A 23673-nucleotide genomic window follows, 5' to 3' on the forward strand; every position below is an offset into this window, starting at 1 on the left:
TGTCCTCCTGTGATTAGGGTAGACTGGAAAATAATCATGACATCTTAATTTGAAAATGTAGTCAAGGATATATTCCCATTTGTACAGCAGTATTTCTAAATTCTGAAATATTAAGCTTTTTAAGACAACAATCTTTCAAAAGGTTCTTACTTTTTCAGTGATAGCTAACCACAATTATTTGTTTCAGTGCACTATTATAATTACATGCTGGATGGATGGGATCCAAACATCTACCCAGTTCCACGGTTTGCATCTGAATATGGTTTCCAGTCACTCCCATCATTTTACACAATAATGTCAGTGTCTGAACCAACAGATTGGAGTGTGGATAGTGATTTAATGCAGAACCGCCAGCATCACTTAGGAGGCTACCAAGAGATGGTAATAGAGATGAATAAACACCTCCCATTACCAGTTAATTACAGCACTGAAGAAAACTTTCACACTTATATTTACTTTAGCCAGGTTTGTTTCCTTATTAATGAGATGTAGTTTCTTATTGAATTACAAGCAGTATTTCATGGAAATGACTTGTATGATGGATTATATTTACAGATAAATCAAGCAATGTCAACAAAAGTACAAACAGAACATTACAGAAGATGGCGCAGCTCTTTAAAGGAGTCTGGGGAAGGATACACAATGGGAGCTTTATACTGGCAGTTAAATGATGTATGGGAAGCACCATCTTGGTCATCCATTGGTGAGGCAAATGCTGTCTACTTGTAATTGTAGTTTATTGGTCAATGGACATTGCTTGATTTTTTACATTCATGAAAATATTGAAACTTGTACTGATCTATCGTATTAAATGTTTAACAGATTTCTTAGACCAATGGAAAATGTTACACTACTATGCAAGGGATTTTTTCTCCGATATCTTAGTGTCATCATATGTGACAAGTTCTGGAGCAGTTTCTGTAAGTGTCACTTCAGATAAACTGAAAGACATTGACACTGCATTCCTAAGTATACATACATATCGATGGAGTAATTTCACACCTTTGAGCACTGTTTCAACAAACTGTTCTGTGGTATGTAAATGTCTTATTTTTTCAACTAATATAGGCATTAATGGTCCTTTTTGATATTTATATATTTACTTATGATTATAAACATATCATACATATAATAACCACTCACTTTCTCTGATGTATTTGTTTTCTAGAGAAGTGTAAATTCATAGAAATATGACATATACCCAAATCCAAATTAATACAGCACCAAAAAACATTTATACATAAATATATGTCAGATACAGGCGTATAGGCATGAACTGTTAACAACAGGCATTTGGTGTTGTAGATATTTATAAAAAATCGGTAAGAGATAAAGGTAAAGCTACGCATTCTGGTCATAGAAGGGCCAATTGAGTCTAATCAACTGCTGTGCCATTCTCTGCCAGTGGCATAATCAGATAAGGTATGGAGGAGCATGCAGTCAGCACACTGATCTCCTGGTAGTTAACAGGTTTCTTGACCTTAGAACCGCTACTAATTGGTCGACTGGTCAAGTAGTTCCTCTGTTGGTCTCACAAGGCTGCATCCCTTACCTGTCTTCCCACTAAGGAAAAAATCACTGGCAGTACCTGGAAGCACACCCACCTCCCCACATGGCAGTCAGCTGTGCAGACCACCCAATTATGGAGGCAGACATTTATAGAAAATATTGTAACAAATAGGAAAGCATAAGAAGAGAATTGAACAAAGAATTAATGTCAGAGTTTGCCTTCTTCAGAAAAGAAACACACACATGCATGCACGCGCGCACACACACACACACACACACACACACACACACACACACACACACACACACACACACACATATATATATATATATATATATATATATATATATATATATATATATATATATAGACACACACACACACACACTCCTGGAAATGGAAAAAAGAACACATTGACACCGGTGTGTCAGACCCACCATACTTGCTCCGGACACTGCGAGAGGGCTGTACAAGCAATGATCACACGCACGGCACAGCGGACACACCAGGAACCGCGGTGTTGGCCGTCGAATGGCGCTAGCTGCGCAGCATTTGTGCACCGCCGCCGTCAGTGTCAGCCAGTTTGCCATGGCATACGGAGCTCCATCGCAGCTTTTAACACTGGTAGCATGCCGCGACAGCGTGGACGTGAACCGTATGTGCAGTTGATGGACTTTGAGCGAGGGCGTATAGTGGGCATGCGGGAGGCCGGGTGGACGTACCGCCGAATTGCTCAACACGTGGGGCGTGAGGTCTCCACAGTACATCGATGTTGTCGCCAGTGGTCGGCGGAAGGTGCACGTGCCCGTCGAACTGGGACCAGACCGCAGCGACGCACGGATGCACGCCAAGACCGTAGGATCCTACGCAGTGCCGTAGGGGACCGCACCGCCACTTCCCAGCAAATTAGGGACACTGTTGCTCCTGGGGTATCGGCGAGGACCATTCGCAACCGTCTCCATGAAGCTGGGCTACGGTCCCGCACACCGTTAGGCCATCTTCCGCTCACGCCCCAACATCATGCAGCCCGCCTCCAGTGGTGTCGCGACAGGCGTGAATGGAGGGACGAATGGAGACGTGTCGTCTTCAGTGATGAGAGTCGCTTCTGCCTTGGTGCCAGTGATGGTCGTATGCGTGTTTGGCGCCGTGCAGGTGAGCGCCACAATCAGGACTGCATACGACCGAGGCACACAGGGCCAACACCCGGCATCATGGTGTGGGGAGCGATCTCCTACACTGGCCGTACACCACTGGTGATCGTCGAGGGGACGCTGAATAGTGCACGGTACATCCAAACCGTCATCGAACCCATCGTTCATCGTTCTACCATTCCTAGACCGGCAAGGGAACTTGCTGTTCCAACAGGACAATGCACGTCCGCATGTATCCCGTGCCACCCAACGTGCTCTAGAAGGTGTAAGTCAACTACCCTGGCCAGCAAGATCTCCGGATCTGTCCCCCATTGAGCATGTTTGGGACTGGATGAAGCGTCGTCTCACGCGGTCTGCACGTCCAGCACGAACGCTGGTCCAACTGAGGCGCCAGGTGGAAATGGCATGGCAAGCCGTTCCACAGGACTACATCCAGCATCTCTACGATCGTCTCCATGGGAGAATAGCAGCCTGCATTGCTGCGAAAGGTGGATATACACTGTACTAGTGCCGACATTGTGCATGCTCTGTTGCCTGTGTCTATGTGCCTGTGGTTCTGTCAGTGTGATCATGTGATGTATCTGACCCCAGGAATGTGTCAATAAAGTTTCCCCTTCCTGGGACAATGAATTCATGGTGTTCTTATTTCAATTTCCAGGAGTGTATATATATAGAGGGAAACATTCCATGTAGGAGAAATATATCTAAAAACAAAGATGATGTGACTCACCAAATGAAAGTGCTGGCAGGTCGACAGACACACAAACAAACACAAACACACACACAAAATTCTAGCTTTCGCAACAAAATGTTGCCTCATCAGGAAAGAGGGAAGGAGAGGGAAAGACGAAAGGATGTGGGTTTTAAGGGAGAGGGTAAGGAGTCATTCCAATCCCGGGAACGGAAAGACATACCTTAGGGGGAAAAAAGGACAGGTATACACTCGCACACACACACATATCCATCCACACATATACAGACACAAGCAGACATATTTAAAGACAAAGAGTTTGGGCAGAGATGTCAGTCGAGATGGAAGTGAAGAGGCAAAGATGATGTTGAATGACAGGTGAGGTATGAGTGGCGGCAACTTGAAATTAGTGGAGATTGAGGCCTGGTGGGTAACGGGAAGAGAGGATATATTGAAGAGCAAGTTCCCATCTCCGGAATTCGGATAGGTTGGTGTTGGTGGGAAGTATCCAGATAACCCGGACGGTGTAACACTGTGCCAAGATGTGCTGGCCATGCACCAAGGCATGTTTAGCCACAGGGTGATCCTCATTACCAACAAACACGTCTGCCTGTGTCCATTCATGCGAATGGACAGTTTGTTGCTGGTCATTCCCACATAGAATGCATCACAGTGTAGGCAGGTCAGTTGGTAAATCACGTGGGTGCTTTCACATGTCGCTCTGCCATTGATTGTGTACACCTTCCGGGTTACAGGACTGGAGTAGGTGGTGGTGGGAGGGTGCATGGGACAGGTTTTACACCGGGGGCGGTTACAAGGATAGGAGCCAGAGGGTAGGGAAGGTGGTTTGGGGATTTCATAGGGATGAACTACCAGGTTACATAGGTTAGGTGGACGTCAGAAAGACACTCTTGGTAGGGTGAGGAGAATTTCATGAAGGATGGATCTCATTTCAGGGCAGGATTTGAGGAAGTCGTATCCCTGCTGGAGAGCCACATTCAGAGTCTGGTCCAGTCACAAGTGGAGCGCTTTTGTGGTTCTTCTGTGGGGGATTCTGGGTTCGAGGGGTGAGGAAGTGGCTCTGGTTATTTGCTTCTGTACCAGGTCGGGAGGGTAGTTGTGAGATGCGAAAGCTGTTGTCAGGTTGTTGGTGTAATGATTCAGGGATTCCGGACTGGAGCAGATTCGTTTGCCACGAAGACCTAGGCTGTAGGGAAGGGACTGTTTGATGTGGAATGGGTGGCAGCTGTCATAATGGAGGTACTGTTGCTTGTTGGTGGGTTTGATGTGGACGGACGTGTGAAGCTGGCCATTGGACAGGTGGAGGTCAACGTCAAGGAAACTGGCATGGGATTTGGAGTAGGACCAGGTGAATCTGATGGAACCAAAGGAGTTGAGGTTCGAGAAGAAATTCTGAAGTTCTTCTTCACTGTGAGTCCAGATTATGAAGATGTCATCAATAAATCTGTACCAAACTTTGGGTTGGCAGGCCTGGGTAACCAAGAAGGCTTCCTCTAAGCGACCCATGAATAGGTTGGCGTACTCTCTGCTGGAAATATCACTTTGCCACGAAGAAAAATGATCCTAATCCTACTCCTAATGATCCAACTCCCCAAGACACCATCCAAATTGAACCCTGCCTGGAACAGTTCCGTCCTCCGTTGCAGCGGGACCCACCTCCTCTTCCTCAAAATCACCCTCTCCAAACCTTCCAGGAATTTCTGACTTCCAGCCTTGCATCTCAATCCTTCTTAAAAAACCTTAATCCTACTCCCAACATCACCACTGCTGAAGCCCAGGCTATCCATGATCTGAAGGCTGACCGATCCATCGTCATTCTTCTGGCGGACAAGGGTTCCACGACCGTGGTACTTGATCCTCAGGAGTATGTGGCTGAGGGACTGCGTCAGCTTTCAGACAACACCACATACAAAGTTTGCCAAGATAACCCCATTCCCGATGTCCAGGCGGCACTTCAAGGAATCCTCAGAACCTTAGGCCCCCTGCAAAACCTTTCACCTGACTCCATCAACCTCCTGACCCCACCGACACCCCGCACCCCTACCTTCTACCTTCTTCCTAAAATCCACAAACCCAATCATCCCGGCCGCCCTATTGTAGCTGGTTACCAAGCCCCCACAGAACATATCTCTGCCTACGTAGATCAACACCTTCAACCCATTACATGCAGTCTCCCATCCTTCATCAAAGACACCAACCACTTTCTCGAATGCCTGGAATCCTTACCCAATCTGTTACCCCCGGAAACCATCCTTGTAACCATTGATGCCACTTCCTTATAAACAAATATTCCGCACGTCCAGGGCCTCGCTGCGATGGAGCACTTCCTTTCACGCCGATCACCTGCCACCCTACCTAAAACCTCTTTCCTCATCACCTTAGCCAGCTTCATCCTGACCCACAACTTCTTCACTTTTGAAGGCCAGACATGCCAACAATTAAAGGGAACAGCCATGGGTACCAGGATGGCCCCCTCGTACGCCAACCTATTCATGGGTCGCTTAGAGGAAGCCTTCTTGGTTACCCAGGCCTGCCAACCCAAAGTTTGGTACAGATTTATTGATGACATCTTCATGATCTGGACTCACAGTGAAGAAGAACTTCAGAATTTCTTCTCGAACCTCAACTCCTTTGGTTCCATCAGATTCACCTGGTCCTACTCCAAATCCCATGCCAGTTTCCTTGACGTTGACCTCCACCTGTCCAATGGCCAGCTTCACACGTCCGTCCACATCAAACCCACCAACAAGCAACAGTACCTCCATTATGACAGCTGCCACCCATTCCACATCAAATGGTCCCTTCCCTACAGCCTAGGTCTTCGTGGCAAACGAATCTGCTCCAGTCCGGAATCCCTGAACCATTACACCAACAACCTGACAACAGCTTTCGCATCTTGCAACTACCCTCCTGACCTGGTACAGAAGCAAATAACCAGAGCCACTTCCTCATCCCCTCGAACCCAGAATCCCGCACAGAAGAACCACAAAAGTGCCCCACTTGTGACAGGATACTTTCCGGGACTGGACCAGACTCTGAATGTGGCTCTCCAGCAGGGATACGACTTCCTCAAATCCTGCCCTGAAATGAGATCCATCCTTCATGAAATCCTCCCCACTCCACCAAGAGTGTCTTTCCGCCGTCCACCTAACCTTCGTAACCTGTTAGTTCATCCCTATGAAATCCCCAAACCACCTTCCCTACCCTCTGGCTCCTATCCTTGTAACCGCCCCCGTTGTAAAACCTGTCCCATGCACCCTCCCACCACCACCTACTCCAGTCCTGTAACCCGGAAGGTGTACACAATCAAAGGCAGAGCGACATGTGAAAGCACCCACGTGATTTACCAACTGACCTGCCTACACTGTGATGCATTCTATGTGGGAATGACCAGCAACAAACTGTCCATTCTCATGAATGGCCACAGGCAGACAGTGTTTGTTGGTAATGAGGATCACCTTGTTGCTAAACATGCCTTGGTGCACGGCCAGCACATCTTGGCACAGTGTTATACCGTCCGGGTTATCTGGATACTTCCCACCAACACCAACCTATCCGAACTCCGGAGATGGGAACTTGCTCTTCAATATATCCTCTCTTCCCGTTACCCACCAGGCCTCAATCTCCGCTAATTTCAAGTTGCCGCCACTCATACCTCACCTGTCATTCAACATCATCTTTGCCTCTTCACTTCCGCCTCGACTGACATCTCTGCCCAAACTTTTTGTCTTTAAATATGTCTGCTTGTGTCTGTATATGTGTGGATGGATATGTGTGTGTGTGCGAGTGTATACCTGTCCTTTTTTCCCCCTAAGGTAAGTCTTTTCGCTCCCGGGATTGGAATGACTCCTTACCCTCTCCCTTAAAACCCACATCCTTTCGTCTTTCCTTCTCCTTCCCTCTTTCCTGATGAGGCAACAGTTTGTTGCGAAAGCTTGAATTTTGTGTGTGTGTTTGTGTTTGTTTGTGTGTCTATCGACCTGCCAGCACTTTCGTTTGGTAAGTCACATCATCTTTGTTTTTAGATATATTTTTCCCACGTGGAATGTTTCCTGTTTCCCTATATATATATATATATATATATATATATATATATATATATATATATACCACACAAACAGACACAGCTCATGCACACGTGACCACTATCTCTGTTTGCTGCACCCAGAATGCAACTCTTGTGTTGAACAAAAGTGGCAGTCCGGAGTGGGGCAGGGAAGGGGGAGGTATAGCATGATATGGGTGGAGGGAGAGAAAAGATTGCTGCCTGGTGTGGGGGGGGGGGAGGGGGGGTGCAGGTACTACATAGCATTACAATGAGGCTGCCAGGTACATAGTCAGGAGGCTGGGGGGTAGCCAGAAAAGTAGAGGAGCAGAGAAGGGTGTCAGGCAGTAGGGTACTATAGGTTGAGGCTGCGGGATAATTTGGAGAGTGACGAATGTGTTGTAGGCATAACTGCCATGTGCGGAGGTTCCAGATGGCACAGATTTTGAAGCAGCCACTGAAACCAACTGTGTTAGTTTCAGCTGCATGTTGTACTGCAGGGTCATCCTCCTTGGTCTTGGTCACAGTTCTGTAGTGGCCATTCATCCTGATGAATAGCTGTTTGGCAGTCATAACAATACAAACAACTGTATAGTGATTGCATCAGAGCTGGTGTATGACATCACTTCCTTCACAGATGAGCTGGCCTAGATCTAAGATAACCTATGAGAAGACAGGAACAGGGAGTACTGGGTGGGTGGATTGGGCAGGTCTTGCACCTTGATCTTCCACTGGGACAAGATCCTTGTGGCAAAGGGCTTGGGCTAGGAATGGCATAGGGTTGGACTAGGATATTGTGGAGTTTGGGAGAGCAATGTAATACCAGTTTAGGAGGGGTGGGAAGGAGCTTGGGTAAGATGTCCCTCATTTCCATGTATGATGATAGATAGTCAAAGCCTAGACAAAGGATGTGGTTCATTTATTCCAGTTCAGGGTGGTATTGAGTGATGGAGGGGGTACTCCCAGCTCTTGGAGGTGTTGGAAGGACTGGAGGTGTTTGGGGATATGGCATGGGAAAATTGTTTTTGTGGACTGACCAGGTCTGGGGGATAATGCCTTTTTGTGAGGACCTTGCTGATACCATCAGCATAATGGGCGAGGGAGTTATTGTCACTACAGATATGCTGTCCCCGGGTGTGTAGACTGTATGGGATGGATTTTTTGGTGTGAAAGGGATGGCAGCTGTTGAAATGCAGGTATTGTTGGTGGTTGTTTGGTTTATGGTAGACATAACACCAACTGACCACCAACAGTACCTACATTTTGACAGCTGCCATTCCTTCCACACCAGGAACTTGGTCCAATACAGCCTGGTTGCCTGAGGTGGCTTATCTGCAGTGACAATAATTCCTTGCACAGCATGCTGATGGTCTAACCAAGGCCTTCACGGATCAACTCTATCCCTCAGACCTAGTCCATAAACATATTTCCCTTGCCACATCCCCACACACCCCCAATCCTCCCATCACCCCCATTCCTCCAACCATCCCCAAGAACCAGTTACAAATGAGCATCTCCATTTGTCACCAAATACCACCTTGGACTGGAAGAACTGAACCACAGCCTTTGTCAGGGCTTTGACAATCTATCATGTTGCCCTGACATGAGTGACATCCTGCCCAAGATCTTTCCCGTCCCTGCTAAACTGGTGTTCCATCACGCCAACCAACCTCCACAACATCCCAGTACATCCCTATACCACTCCCAACCTCAAATGGATCATATCCCTGAGGAAGACTTAGGTGCAAGACTTGTCCAATCCACCCACCCAGAATTTCCTATTCCAGCCCAGACTCAGGCTTACCCTATCCTCATTGCAGAGATGGGAGTTATCCTTACAATACAGTCTCCCCTTCCAAAACTATCCCAGTCTCAACCTATTGTAACCTACTGTCTCCATAGCCTCCATCCAACAGTTTCCATCCCCCGTCCTGTAGCCTCTTCCCAATTCACATTCCCTCACCCTCATTGTGCACCACTCTCAACCAAAATACCCACTGATCTTTTCCCCTTCTATGCCCTGTCCCACCCCCACCCCCCTCCCTCACCCACAGCCTTCTGACACCTCACCTAGCTGCCTTGTCCTTGTAGTACCATCAAGTCGCTGAACACTCTTCCCACTCTGCTCATACACTTCAGTCCCTCCACCTTCCCTGCACTATTCTGGATAGCTGCTTTCATTAAATATGAGACCTGCATTCTGGCTGCAACAGCCAGAGATAGCAGTCATGTGTGCATGAGATGTGTGCTTGTCTGAATGTGGGTGTGTGTGTCTTGTTTTTGAAGGCTTTGGCCAAAATCTCCCAGTGTATCAGTCGTTGTTATGCAGCTCTGCCTGCTTCTCAACATGTCATCTTTATGGTAAGTAGCAAGCTATCCTTTTCATAATATTGTTGATTTTCCAACCTGGACTTTCCATTGTGCAGCTGACATAAGAAATTGATATAGTGTATTGCACTATTTGTCTCTACCAAAAAATTCTTATCCCACATTGTGTCACCAAATACCTTCACAATATGAAGCAAAGAAAGAGAGGGAACATTTGGAATAGCATATAACGCTGATACACTTATCTTGTACTGAAGTGCTTCGAATCAGCTCTTAATCCTGCAATGATCACTTATTTTAAAAGTCCATTCATATGGTAATAAAGCTTTTACTATGACTAATATTGAATGCATTTCTGTTTCTTGATTAATCCGGTAATGATCACTTATTTAAAAGTCTGTTCTCGTCCTAACAAAGCTTTTACTATGGCTAATGTAGGTGGCATTAGGTTAATGTTCTTGAACAAATAATTGGGGTAAGATTAAATAAAAAAAACAGTTAAAACTTTATCTTTTGAATAGTTCTTTCTATTCTTTACAGGAATTTTTTGACAGTGCGTAATAATTAGTCAAATGTGTTTAAGCATCCTATAAAAATGACTAAATACCACTGGTATAGCAATTGCTGACAGAATGCTTTTTATATGAATTAGAACGTAAGCATTATAATTTGTTTGAGAACCATCTGTGTTGTTATTTGAATACTTCAACCTTATGTATCATATGATTTAAATTATAAGCTTCATGGCCATTTACATATGGTTATTACTGTAATACTCTGACACATTCTACATCGTAGTGATACACTCACATGAAGGATCCATAAAATAAACAAATAAAAATAAAATAATGAGGTATTCAAGATTAAAAGTCAGACAGAATAATGTTGAAATGCAATCTGTAGTAAGAGTTTGCAGGTTAAATAGAAAGCTGTATTCCTTAGCTTCTGAGCTGATTTTCATTCTCCTAAAGTAAATAAAAATGTTACAGTCATTAGTAAATATTAATTTTTACAAAAAGTTTGATTATCATGCCTCTCTCTTGGACAATTTGGTGATGTAAGCTTGTATTACTGTCACATGTGTTCAGATGAGAGCAGTATTAACATAAATGCATGCATCATTAACAAAACACACAAACAGTGCAGTACACAAAAGACTACTACAGTCTACAACATGGCTCTGATGATTCTGATGTATTTGGTGCCAAAAATTATTATGTAGTGTGTTTCCATAAGAGTGTGCAAAAATTTAACAGGATATAGAGGATGCTCCACTGAACAGTTTGAGGTAGGGAACCTGGGATTGGAAAAGTCCTCTTAAGGAGACAACAGGAATAAAATCACATTACTGTGTACTTTTTTACTTACATTAGTTAACTGCAGATACCATCACTGACACAATGAATATACCATTTGTACTGTATCTTACAAAATGTGCTGAACCTGATGGCCATCGACCTCAATGCAAGCATGACATTGACAAACAACTATGAAATCTTCATGGGTTATCAGCCGAGTGGTGTTGTCTTCTAGTTGCATTGTTTCAATGGATTGCGTATTCATCAGGCGAAGTGTCGGGATGCTGTCTGTTGTGCACCTTTGTAGCTGCTGGACCACTATCGGATTCCGGCTGCTGACCAATCATGTGCCAGTGGAATCGCACTGGGCACTTGCACAAACAGATAGTTGATCCCACACATTGAGCTTCCAGCATAAATATCGCACCAGGGGAGTTTACAGTTGGCTCCCAACTCAAATTAATGTGGTAGCTCAGCAATGGTTGGTTTATGGACACATTTTTATTGGAGCTTTTTAGCTACTTTTGGCCTGTACTTTCCATGTGTGAATTATTGACCATCATATCTGAAACACCCTGTAAATTAAGTAACAGAAAGAAGAAACTGTAGAATGTTGGAAAGATTTGGAAAAAAAGTAAGAAACTCTAAAGCTCTTACTTCGTGAGCTCTCCAGTAAGAGTATACAAAATCTGTGTTATTGAGTTGCAAAAATATTGTATGTAAGGACTTGTAGATGTTAATATGTGATCAAACATTTGTGGTCAGTTGGAGCTACTGCATCCATGTCATAAAATGTAGAAGTATTTATAATATTGTGTGTTTTCTTAACAAAACACTTATTTTGAACATGGGTCTATCTTATTATTAATATTACAACTTCTTTTAGTATAAAGTACACAGGAAACATATGTAACAGAATATTACTTTACTGTTCACAACAAAAACTAAGAAAAACTACTTTGGTAACTTGCTTTACATTTTATGATTCTGTATTTGTTGTTGTTGTGGTCTTCAGTCCTGAGACTGGTTTGATGCAGCTCTCCATGCTACTCTATCCTGTGCAAGCTTCTTCATCTCCCAGTACCTACTGCAACCTACATCCTTCTGAATCTGCTTAGTGTATTCATCTCTTGGTCTCCCCCTACGATTTTTACCCTCCACGCTGCCCTCCAATACTAAATTGGTGATCCCTTGATGCCTCAGAACATGTCCTACCAACCGATCCCTTCTTCTGGTCAAGTTGTGCCACAAGCTCCTCTTCTCCCAAATCCTATTCAGTACCTCCTCATTAGTTATGTGATCTACCCATCTAATCTTCAGCATTCTTCTGTAGCACCACATTTCGAAAGCTTCTATTCTCTTCTTGTCCAAACTATTTACTGTCCATGTTTCACTTCCATACATGGAAGTATTTACAGGAAGTATTGTGGTAAGTTAAGATACTATGGCTTATCTTTTGCATATTTATTTTAAGTGCTATTTCCTCCTTACAGAAGGGTCAACATTCAGATGTTGTCTTTGAACAAGATTTGGATACCTTCCTAGAAAATGCTGGATGTACCACTTCACTTTCAAGAAAAATGTGTTTTTTGTACCTAACATTGTCTGATGAAAGTGAGAACAAGATTAGTCCAGATAATTTTGTCTTTCCATCATCATTTAAAGTGGCTGTTGGATTGCAAGTTCCAAATATTTTGGTAAGTGTAATGAGGACATGTCATTCCATGGTAACAGTGTAAAAGTATATGGTGTCATGAAATGAACAATAACTGTCCCTGAGTAGAAGGTATTAATTTGCTACCAGCATGCAATATGATGTGACATAGTTGTTTTGCGATTTACAGTTTTAAGTTCAGATCCATTATTTTCATAGACCACTTGTTTATCCATGACTTCTACAATATGTGTGTGCAAGTATGAACTATGTATGTATGTAAATATGTGGCCAAGCTCTACTGTAGGTTAGTTAAAGACAGAAAGTAGAAATGTTTGTGGGTGTTATGGGTGTGCAGTATTATTAGCAGCAGAACAAGAGTTTTGTATATTGTCTGTCTTGCACGTCGCCGTTGTCGTCGGTAGCGCATCTTGGCAGCGTTCAATGCAGTTGCCTGTGCGACAGCAGCAGTGCGAATGAGCCGCTATGCGCGGGCATCGCTCGCTTTTATACCTGCGGCAGAGCGCATGACCTTGATAAGGACTTAGACGATTCCACAGTGCCAGCCGCGCGTTATCCCGGACGGGCGCACTAGTCTTACTAGAGTGCGCCCGTCGCCTTAGAGCGTAAGTCCGCGGCTGGCGCGCTGCCAAGCTGACGTAGCACTGCCTTATCGGTGGGGTCAAAGGTCAAGCTTTGTTGAGATATCACAGGCTGCATGGCATTCTCCTCATGTTACTTAGGAAAAACATTGATAAGAAATTATCAAAAAACTGTACTGGTATTTGAGCCAACATTGTACCAAACTTTACTCAGTTACTGTAACTACTGCAGTTAGCTTAGTTACTGGAGAGGCATAGGGAGCAGGGCACTACACAATATATTCAGAAATGTGTGTTTTAATTTTGAAATCAATTTCTGTTTTGTAATAAGCTATAGATTCATAAAGCAAGTGTTGCCATTAGTGCATCTGAGTCCACTATCAAGAAACTGAAATCATTCTTACAAGAGTCATTGAAAACCATGAAGTATATAATAGACAGTAATGGTCATGAATATTATATCTTTAAAATACTGTAAAATGTATGTGGATAAAAGGAAAGATACATCACATCCCAACACATACAACCCCTACCATTTTGATCATATTCCAAAGTTCACCATCACTTATTTTTCCTGGATTAATTACCCCCCTTATCCTTACCACTTCAAATTATCCTATATTCTTCTTGTTCATGTTCCTGAAGAGTCACAGACTCGTCCACCTGGAACTCTTTGTTATGTATGATTATTATGCTCCACTGCAAATCCCTACAGCGTACTTCTCTGCCTGTGTTGTTATTAGTCCTGTGCTTGAAATGGTACCGTGGAGGCACTGGTTATAGCCAGTGTAGCCAGTGCTCTTGAAGCTGCTGTGGCTCAATAAAGTTGCCTGGAAGGGCTAGGGATTGCCTTTATACTAGGTGGTGGCAAGTGCCTCCAGTTCAGCCTTGTGGGGCATCTGCAACCCTAACAGGACCAGTGGTAGGGTGGAAAACCATTTTACATCATAGCAGGTAAGGGCAGATTTTTATGCATGCCACTGGCTGCAGCGTTGTAGCTAGTTGTAAAATGATTGAGGGTGCCACAAGTCTGAGACAGGGTTCTGTATAAACAGGAAGTGAATTGGTGCCTGCGGTCTGATGTTATGTGCGGGGCAAGGGCAGCCATAATGTGAAATGCAGGCACTGATGAGTGCCGCAGCAACCGCTTCGGCCAAAATGTCCAGGATGGAGATGTTTTCCAGTCAGTGTCCTACCTGGACTGTCACTGTGAGAAGCAGAGGCAATCGTCTGAGGATGGCAGGTGGCGAACAATATCAGTGTGAACATGGGAGAACTGATGCTCAACAGGGGGAAATAAGGCACCAGGCATGTAAACATGATGGCCCGATTTTGTGTGCTGGCACAGGATACAGGAATGAACCCAAGTGCCACAGTCCTGCTGGATGATGGGCCAGAAGAAACGATCCTGTACAAGGGCAATGGATGTGGGGGTGTGATAGGCTGTGCAGGCAATAGAAAGCTAGTTTGTGGAAAGGGGTGGAGGGGCAAGATAGGGGTAGATGTGGTCTTTGGAGCATTAGGGTATATGGGTCTTTGTAGTTGTTGGTGTGTGCAGGGTCAGAAAGGGTATCACAAAAATCCTTCAGGGATCTGGTGGAGCTGTGTGTCAGGGATCTGGTGGAGCTGCGGATGAGGTGGGAATTCAGGTCCCAACAATTGAGTTATTTGGGGTCAGCGGAGTTCACTTTAGTAAGGGCCTCATAATTTAATATAGTGCTGAGAGAACAGCAGCAGCTGAGGTAGCCGGTGACAATGTTATCAGTGCTGGCTAAATGGCATATATCGATAGAAAACTGAGATACATACTCCTGCTGGCAGAACTTTTGGATGCTGTCTTTCTGGTAGAACTCTGTTGTAAGTGGATTATGGTCAGTGAAAATGATGAAAGGGCATCCCTCAATGGGAGGATAAAAGTACCTCACTGCCTCATAGACAGCGAGTAAATTCTGATCATACATGGCTCATTTGTGCTGGGTTCTCATAGTGTAACCTAAAAGAAGCAAGTGGCTACCAAGTGTTCCTGATGTGCTGTTGATAGACCGCATTGTTCACAGATTGACTCACATCAGCCATGATAGTGGGGAAGTTGGAGAAGTGAGGGTGTGGCAGAAGGACTGCATTGGTTAGGTCACGTTTTGTGCTCTTGAAACTAGCCAACATAGGCAGGCTCCATGGCATAAGTTTGTTACCCTTCATTCAGTCACCTTGAATTGTGGCAGTGATAGGTACCTGAACAGAGATCACATTTTTAGGGATGTGATGAAAAAATTATCCATGTCTAGGAATCTGTGAAGCTCCTTATGCATTTTGGGATGTGAAAATTTGGAGATCATGCAGACTTCTTCAGGCAGAGGTTGCAAGCTAGATGTGGAAATGGTGTGCCCTAAGAATTTAATCTCAGCTACCCAGAAAATGCATTCTTCTAGGTTGAGAATGACCCCTACTCTTTTCAGGTGGGCAGAAATCTCCCAGAGTTGCTCACAGTGTTCAGCAATATTCCTGGAGTGTCATTCAGGTACACAAAACAGCCCATGTGCCACAGAGGACCCATCTAAGGAATGTTGACAAGTTTACATGTTGTTACAGAGACCAAAGGTTGTGAAGGGGCTTATAAAGAGGCTGAAAATTGTAATGATGGCCATCTTATCAACATCTTCCTCTGTGAGCATGATCTGTGTAAAAGTCTTTGTGCAACCTATCTTATTAAAAATCGTGTAGCCAGAAATTTTGTCACTATAGCTGTGTAAGAGTGGGACACATTAACATGTGGGAATGTTTCTCGCATTGAGCTGCCAATAATCACTCCAGGCGCGCCATGTCCTGCCCTTCTTAAGTACCAAACGAAGTGTGGAGGACCAAGTGTTTTTGGATGGGCAGAGGATTCTGGTAGCAATGGAGGTCTCACACCCCTGCAAACTTGTGCTTGTCTGGCGGAAGAGAATTGATGCAGCAATGAACTGGTAGACCTGAAGTAATCAAGATATGGTGCACTGTGTCATGGTACATCTCATGGAGGGTGCAAGATGATTGGGTGGAGAGCAGAAATTGGAAAAGGAGATAAGCAAAATGACTGGAGTATGATAGCTGTTTAATGGCTATGTATATGGTGGGATGGGAAGTGAAGGGTGTGGAGTGACCAAATGCAACGTTGACCAGGCGATGCTGCACAGGTCAGGGAAACGATTGAAATTGAAGATAAAATCTGCACTGAGAATTGGCTTAGTGACATCGGCCATGGTGAAGGTCCAACATGACGAGTGAGGAGGAAGGGAGATTGGGGCCAGACAAGGGCAGGAGTCTGTGCAGAAAGATGGACAGGTCCACGCCAGTGTCAGTGAGGTAGGAAATGAGTGAGTTTGGGTTATGCTGGTCAAGTGAGAACAGGTGTGAGGAAATTGCTGAACAACTGGGTGTGCCTATTGCCAACTGCGTGATGGCCTGCATTTGGCAGCACCACTGGCGAAGCACTCATGATAGCAGCACCGACACATGGTATCATGGGGGTCCTCCAGCAGACGGATAGAGGGTAATGTGCTTATGAGGGTGTGCATGCTATCAGTTGCTGTGGGAGGGGGAGGGGGGGGGAGAAGGGGCACATTAATAAACATGGGCCCTGTGTTGTAGGGGACAGGGGTGCTGAACTGGTTGGGTGGTTGGGTACGAACAAGCAGAGGTGGTAGTTAAGTTGCTTGGACTCGCAATGTGGCTGGGGCACTTGTATCCACAGTGGCAGAAGGGAGCCAGGGCAGGGGGAAAGGATTAAGAGGACCAGACAGCGGCTGTGGCTGATTTTTTTTTTTTTTTTGGGAGGGGGGGGGGGTGGCAGAAAGGGTAAGGAGACTGGGCAGTGGATGCGGCTGGTCGGGGTCAAGGGACTCAAACACCCATTCTGCTTTGATGTCGGTATGGACCTGTGTGGGGAGTGCCATACACATTACAGCAGGGAAATGAGAATTACAATTGTGGAATAAAAGCTTTCCAGGAAGATATGGGGTTCGGCTAAGGCATGGAGATGTTGCAGGAGCTAGGTGGGCCTCATTTCAGAACACTCTTCTGCAGAAAATAGTGTGCGGGAGTGCAGCATTTCAAACAACACCAATCCTGTTATTAGGTGCCCTTTTAATTTACAGTAGCTGCTGGATTGCGGAGGGTTGGTGATGATGTCGCAATCCTCCATTGTGACACTAGGTTCAACTTTATCAATGGTGTCACCCATAATTCTGTACCCAGTGAAGGACAACCATAAGCATGAGCCATGGGTTTCAAGTGCTTAGAGGTGGACAGAAGCTCTACTCGACTAATGGGTTGGTGATGAGACCTGTGCTTGAGGTGCAGCGGTGCTCATGAGTTGTGCAAACAATGAACTGATTTAAACTGGCCGCCTGTGCCAGAAGGTCAAATGGACTAGGTGCAGGTATGTGACCAGGTGAAACACTCTTCATCGATGAAATTTCAGGAGTCTGCTCATTGGGACCACTTCCTGACATAAGCTGCATCTCAGGCATGAGTGCAGGATACATCCGACTGAGAGAGAGAGAGAAAAAAAAATTATACTTGGTACTCATGAGTGTGCAGCCCTGGGGCTGAAACAGTGACTAAACACTGTGCAGAGCTTGTGATGCAACATAAAGACACACTAGCCTACTGGGGAAGGTGCATTGCATGGAACATCCAAGGAATGGGAATGATTTAAGGAGGGTGAAGTCTGGTCACCAGTGTGGAAATGCTGTGCAGAGTTTATCATTGCACAATGCACATTACTGCTATTGAGGGAGGAAACTTAATGGGAAATGGTAGGAGAAGATGCGAAGTGATATGGAAAGCATGTTCCAGTGAAGCAACGAAAAGGTGTTGAGACAAATGTTTTGGAACACAAGATATTTATTAGGTCATACAAACTACTACTCATTATTTCAACAAAAGCATTTGGAGAAAAAGGATCAGAGCTTGTTTGGTCAGTTTTGGCACAGACACAAACACACAAATTCATGGGTGGAAGTCTTCACTAAGATTAACACGCATTAAAAAATTCAACATTAACACTAAAAGTTGATTACTTTTAGAGGCTGTGGGAAACAGTGAAAAAAATAAGAGTGATACAGTGACTGAATGCTGTCATGTGTGAAGGAAGTTTCAGAACCATATGAGAACTAAATGGAATGCTCCAAGCAGATGCTCGGTACTGGATGAAGCAATACAGTGAACAGAGTGCTTATATGTGTTGCTGCACGTGAAATTAATGGCCTCTATAAATGGAAGGTGGGCTTTCCTGAGTGACTCAGAAATGCTGAAGAGGATGTGGCATGCGAGCCATAAACTGCATGGACGTGACGTCCTGCTCAGAAAGCTGTGGCGGCTGTACGCTATCTTTTACTAAGTGATGTACAAGATTGTCATGCCAAATTTGTCCTTGATAGTGATCATGCCATGCTCAGGTCCTCATTGGAAGCACTGGTTCATGCACAAAAAGTGGAGTACTTTTGTTTTTGTACACTGAAGGGAATTCTGAATGGAAGCCCCTGTAGTCAGGTTGTGGTAGTGTGGGGAAAGACATTCTAATCAGTAGGTACCAACTATTGTGTAGGTTTTTGGAGAGCTCCTGGCAGGGACTGTGAAAGGACCCACAATTTTTTAAATGAAAATCTGATCTGTATTTACACAAATAAACACCAAAATTAATTAATTGCAAAAAATTTTAGTACAATAAAAGAGTGAAATAATACTGGTTCTTGATTGAAATTAAATTGAAATTAAAATTTAATTAGAGAGAAGTATGAGTATTGTATGAATATCCATTTTAAAATATAAATTGATAATGAAATATGCTTACTTAAAATTTCATGTGACTTAAATCAGTTTTTCTTGTTATCATAACAGCAAAATTGTCTCTTTAGTTCAGGAAAAGCAATATTTCATGCTCTTTCATTTTTGTTAATAGTATAGCCAAAACAGATATGCATTCCTGACTCTCTGTAGAATGGAAACAGGTTTTTTTTTTTTAATCATTTAAAGCTTGGAAAAAGAATGGTGAGTTTTTCCATCAGTAGGAGGCACACTTCTTCCTCCTCCTCCTCCTCCTACTACTACTACTATTACTAGATACATTAGGACTGCTGTGTATGTATCAGGATATCTGGATACCAACCATCTACCATATATTTTCATAATAACATCACAGCTATGTTTTGTACATCAGACTGTATAGTTTAATAGTAGTTCTTATCTCACCATCTGAGGTGGAAAGAGAGGAGCATCATCATCAGTGAATATCATTGTCAACATCAGTGCTTCAATTTTAAGATCATGGTTAAGGGTCGTACATGTCATCAACAGTTGTATTGCTCCTTAGAGGTTACTTGAAGCTGCAACATTCATAATCTCATATTTAAATAACTTGGTGCGTAAGTGATTTAACTTAGCTATAGGATTCAGATTTCTTATTGGCCACGACTAGTGCTACACTTCATTCATTGCATTTCCTACATGGAAAAATTGCATTTATCAGAACTTCAAGAATGCCAATGAATCTTCCTCATATTACATAGATGGCATTGTACCATGCAGACTAACACATAGGCCTTAGTGGCTTAAGCATTACCTTGAAGGCACTTACCAAACAAATATTTAAATCCTACCATGCTGTGGTCTAAAATTGGTAGAAGTTGTCAACTGTTGAAAACATATTCTTGATGAGTCTGAACTGTGTATTTAAAGACTGATTTTAAATTGTGACTAGCAACAGTGGAAGAAGATGCATGAGAGTTTGTTTTCTAGATTAATTTTTGAACACAATTTTTTTCAACACTAATGAGAAATGCTTTATCGTCATCTTCACCATAACATCTGCTCAGCTCTACTCCCTTTTGTTATATAGCTTTGACTATTTGATGTTTGACTTCTAATGCAGATTTATCTTCATCATGAGTAAACAAAGTAAATGATTTACGTACCATTATCTCTGGTAGAGTCCACAAATTAACTCATTCTGGAAGACACATGTCCACCACCAACATAATACAGGCATAGATATCGATGATATCATGTTTTGGTGTTTCCATTTTAATTTTCCATTTCTCTCTTTTGGACTCTATGGTGCCCCTTGTCCTGTAGCCCAGTGGCATTGCCCCAGCCTAAGACTGTCTCTCACAGAGAAGAATGTGTCTCTGGATTGTTCCACTCAGAACCCCCAAAACTCTTGTAACTGTCTTCTTAGTTACATTTTGGGTTTTAGATTATTTCAGTTATATTTTTTATGAGGAAACTGATATTGTTATGTGTTCATTGTGATTGCATCATTGGCATCATCATTGGTGTATTGGCTTTAAATGAGTTGCTTAGGTCTTCCGTTTTGACATCATCATGGGCAGGAGCAACAGATGCCATCAAATGTTTCAGTATTTCTACCACTGTATGCACTGGAAACAATAAACAGCTGTACAACAAATGAAAACTGCACTCATGCAGTCATTTACAAGATTGCAGTAACACTGAGTTTGTGAAAGAATCAGTACAAACCATCAAAGTTATGAACGAATTCAGTATATTCTTTTTTTCCATGCAGATAAAGCATAATGCCACTTTTCCACAAATTCAGGTGAACAAAGCATTTTATCTAATCATGGATATTCATACTTAAGTATTTCTTTGAAGTTATCTTTTTGTTCATGCTTTGTCTTGCGATATTGCATTAGATATTATTTCTTTTTTTTTTTTTATTTTGCTCTGTGTTGATAGTATGCTTTTAATGTGTTTATTTCAAATGTAAAAAGGTTATCTTCCTATTTAAATATGGATTCTTTTAAGAAACAGTTTGATTTTGTATTTAGTTAAAATATATTTTTTAGTGTTTGGTATATGTTATGTGCAATGATGATGTGATGAATATCTGTATCATGTAGTGATAAACCAAAGAAAATATTGTTAGGATCATATTTCACTTAACTATGGTATTAAAAATGAAATATACTGTTTGTTTATGTTTTTATCATCTATTTTACTTTTTGACTTAGGTTGAAGGATGGAGTTCAAAGATGGTGTAGTGTGTGTGTGTGTGTGTGTGTGTGTGTGTGTGTGTGTGTGTGTGTGTGTGGTGGCAGTGGCAGCATGGGGTGGGGGGGGTGCAGTGGGGGGGTGGAAAGGGGAGGAAACAGGGGCTGCTTGTGAAAGCAGTTTATTAGCTTTCAGTACTCCACAAAAATGAGACGACAATAATTTAAGCTCATAGAGTGATGATTTTTATTTAAATTATCTGTGCACTGTGGCAACATAACCTTGTCATACTGAACCATAAAAATACTGTTTAGTTATTCCTTCTGTGTTCCTGACCATCTGAGAAAGCACAATAATAATAATAATAGTAATAGTAAATATGGTATTTTTTAAATTTCTACCACAACTTCTCTCTATCAAACAAATAATACTTATTTCAGTTTAACTGTTAGCACACTAATTAATCTAGCTTCTCCCCCAAAAAATGCAAGTCATTTTCAAACTTTTAACATGTGGCTCACTCACTGTACTCAGTCTGCAACAGAAATGGATTGTTTTCATTACATCTCATATGCTTCGAAAAACTGTGTGGAAAAGGAATAGGGTTGAACTCCCTTTAGGGTCTTACAGATGTAGGTACTCTGTTGTATACTAAATTACCTGAGATGAATAGGTGCTTTCTTAATAAGTACATAGCCAATATCTGCCATAACCTCTGCCAATATGTGATTGTAGTCTATCTCTAATATATTAGTTAATCGATAATGTTTTTCAGTTTGTGTTAACCTAATTCAAGTCACATATCTTACAGGATACAACCCTAAAGACTAAATGTAGGTCAATGTGGAGGGTCTCCAACTGTGGCAGACCATAAAGTGTAAATGGAGGGAACTTTCCTTGCATTAATTATGTTGTGCATTGTTTTAGACTGGCCAGTTATTAACTGAACATCTGCAGCTGAGTCAGCAAGTCATAAACTGAAACTTTTGAGTCAGTCTCTGAAGTGTGCCCAGATACAAGAACTGGTTGCACACTGCCCACTAAAGACAAGAGATTGCAGATTAAGTGGCAGTCCTTAACTTGTTACAAATGCTCATTGCAAACTATACTCTGCCAAAAAGTAGAATATTGTCATCTACATAAATTATATGGGTTGACTCTGGTCTGTGCTGCTTGTATCTATAGTATGCTTCCTGCCTTTTGTCGAAACATTTTTGTACTACTACTTCCTCATGTGCTTATAGTTGAATATTGCTATAGAATCTATGCTGCTCTCTCTCACACCACACAGAATCTACAGCTATGTTTCTATGTCTGCAGGTGACTGAGGTGCACGGTCCTATCCAACAGCAGAACAATTTCAACTATACTTTTGAAGTGAAAATCTCTACTGACAGCATATCTCTGTTTGTGTGGTTAGAAGTCCCAAATGTCTTTGGGCATTTCTCAGAAAATGGCTTTCTTATGGTTGTTCCAGAAAAAACTGTACAATTTTATACTAACAGGGATATTAATTCAGACTATTTGAAGAAGACTATTACAGTGACTTCTATGATGAATCATGCTAGCTGAATACAAGAGTGTATTGTAAATCTGTTTTGTAATTATATATTTTGATGTGAATCTGTATTTTGTAATCTGTTAAACAATACATTTTTCCCATTCCTGCTATGTGTCATCAGTTGGGAAAAAAGATTGCTGTTGCCTGTTTTTATTCGCATAATCTGGGTAGCAACAGTGTGACACCAGACGTACACGACCGGTATATGATCAAAACTATGTGGACACCTACTAGTGGATATTATTGTGGGGTGTGTCCACCCTTCACCTATATGATAGTTTGAACTCTACTGGGAACGCTTTCATATAGGTGTCTGAATTTCTTTGGAGGAATGGCAACCCATTCATCCTCAAGAACTGAAACCAGAGAAGGTAGTGATGTTGGACGCTGGTATCTGGAGCAAAGTCAATGTTCTAACTCAGCCCAGTAGCATTCTGCTGCATTCTAGTTGGAACTATGGCCAGACCAGTCTATTTCAGGAATGTTATTGTCCACAAATGATTGCCTTACAGATGCTGCTTTAGGACAGGGTGCATTGTCAAGCTGATACAAATAATAATCATTTATAAACAGTTCTTATACTAAACACAGTACACAATGCTGTAGAACACTTTCATATACTTCTGCATTTACTGTTTTCTTAAGCACTATTAGGGGACCACAACTTACCTAAAAATATATTACCCTCCTATATTTCACCTCCTCTGCATTTCACTTATGGCATTACACATGATGGCAGGTAATGTTATGCAGGCATTTGCCAGGCCCAAACCCTTACACCAGATTGCTACAGGTTACAGTGTGATTCATCACTGCAAAT

The 23673-nt window shown here is 42.8% G+C and overlaps 1 protein-coding gene across 1 annotated transcript in view; it reads left to right on the forward strand.

Annotated features, from left to right (window-relative positions):
- The window catches only part of LOC126252001 (beta-mannosidase-like), a 243762-nt gene extending 220856 nt beyond the window's left edge, over positions 1 to 22906 (forward strand). Inside the window, exons 11-15 of the mRNA XM_049952787.1 lie at positions 188 to 465; positions 556 to 703; positions 823 to 1034; positions 12538 to 12741; positions 22613 to 22906. Coding sequence (XP_049808744.1) covers positions 188 to 465; positions 556 to 703; positions 823 to 1034; positions 12538 to 12741; positions 22613 to 22864 — 1094 coding nt within the window. The 3' untranslated portion in view covers positions 22865 to 22906. The remainder of the gene's footprint in view (positions 1 to 187; positions 466 to 555; positions 704 to 822; positions 1035 to 12537; positions 12742 to 22612) is intronic.
- The last annotated feature ends 767 nt before the right edge of the window (positions 22907 to 23673 follow it).

Source organism: Schistocerca nitens, chromosome 1 (assembly GCF_023898315.1).
Source record: "Schistocerca nitens isolate TAMUIC-IGC-003100 chromosome 1, iqSchNite1.1, whole genome shotgun sequence".
NCBI lineage: Eukaryota > Metazoa > Arthropoda > Insecta > Orthoptera > Acrididae > Schistocerca > Schistocerca nitens.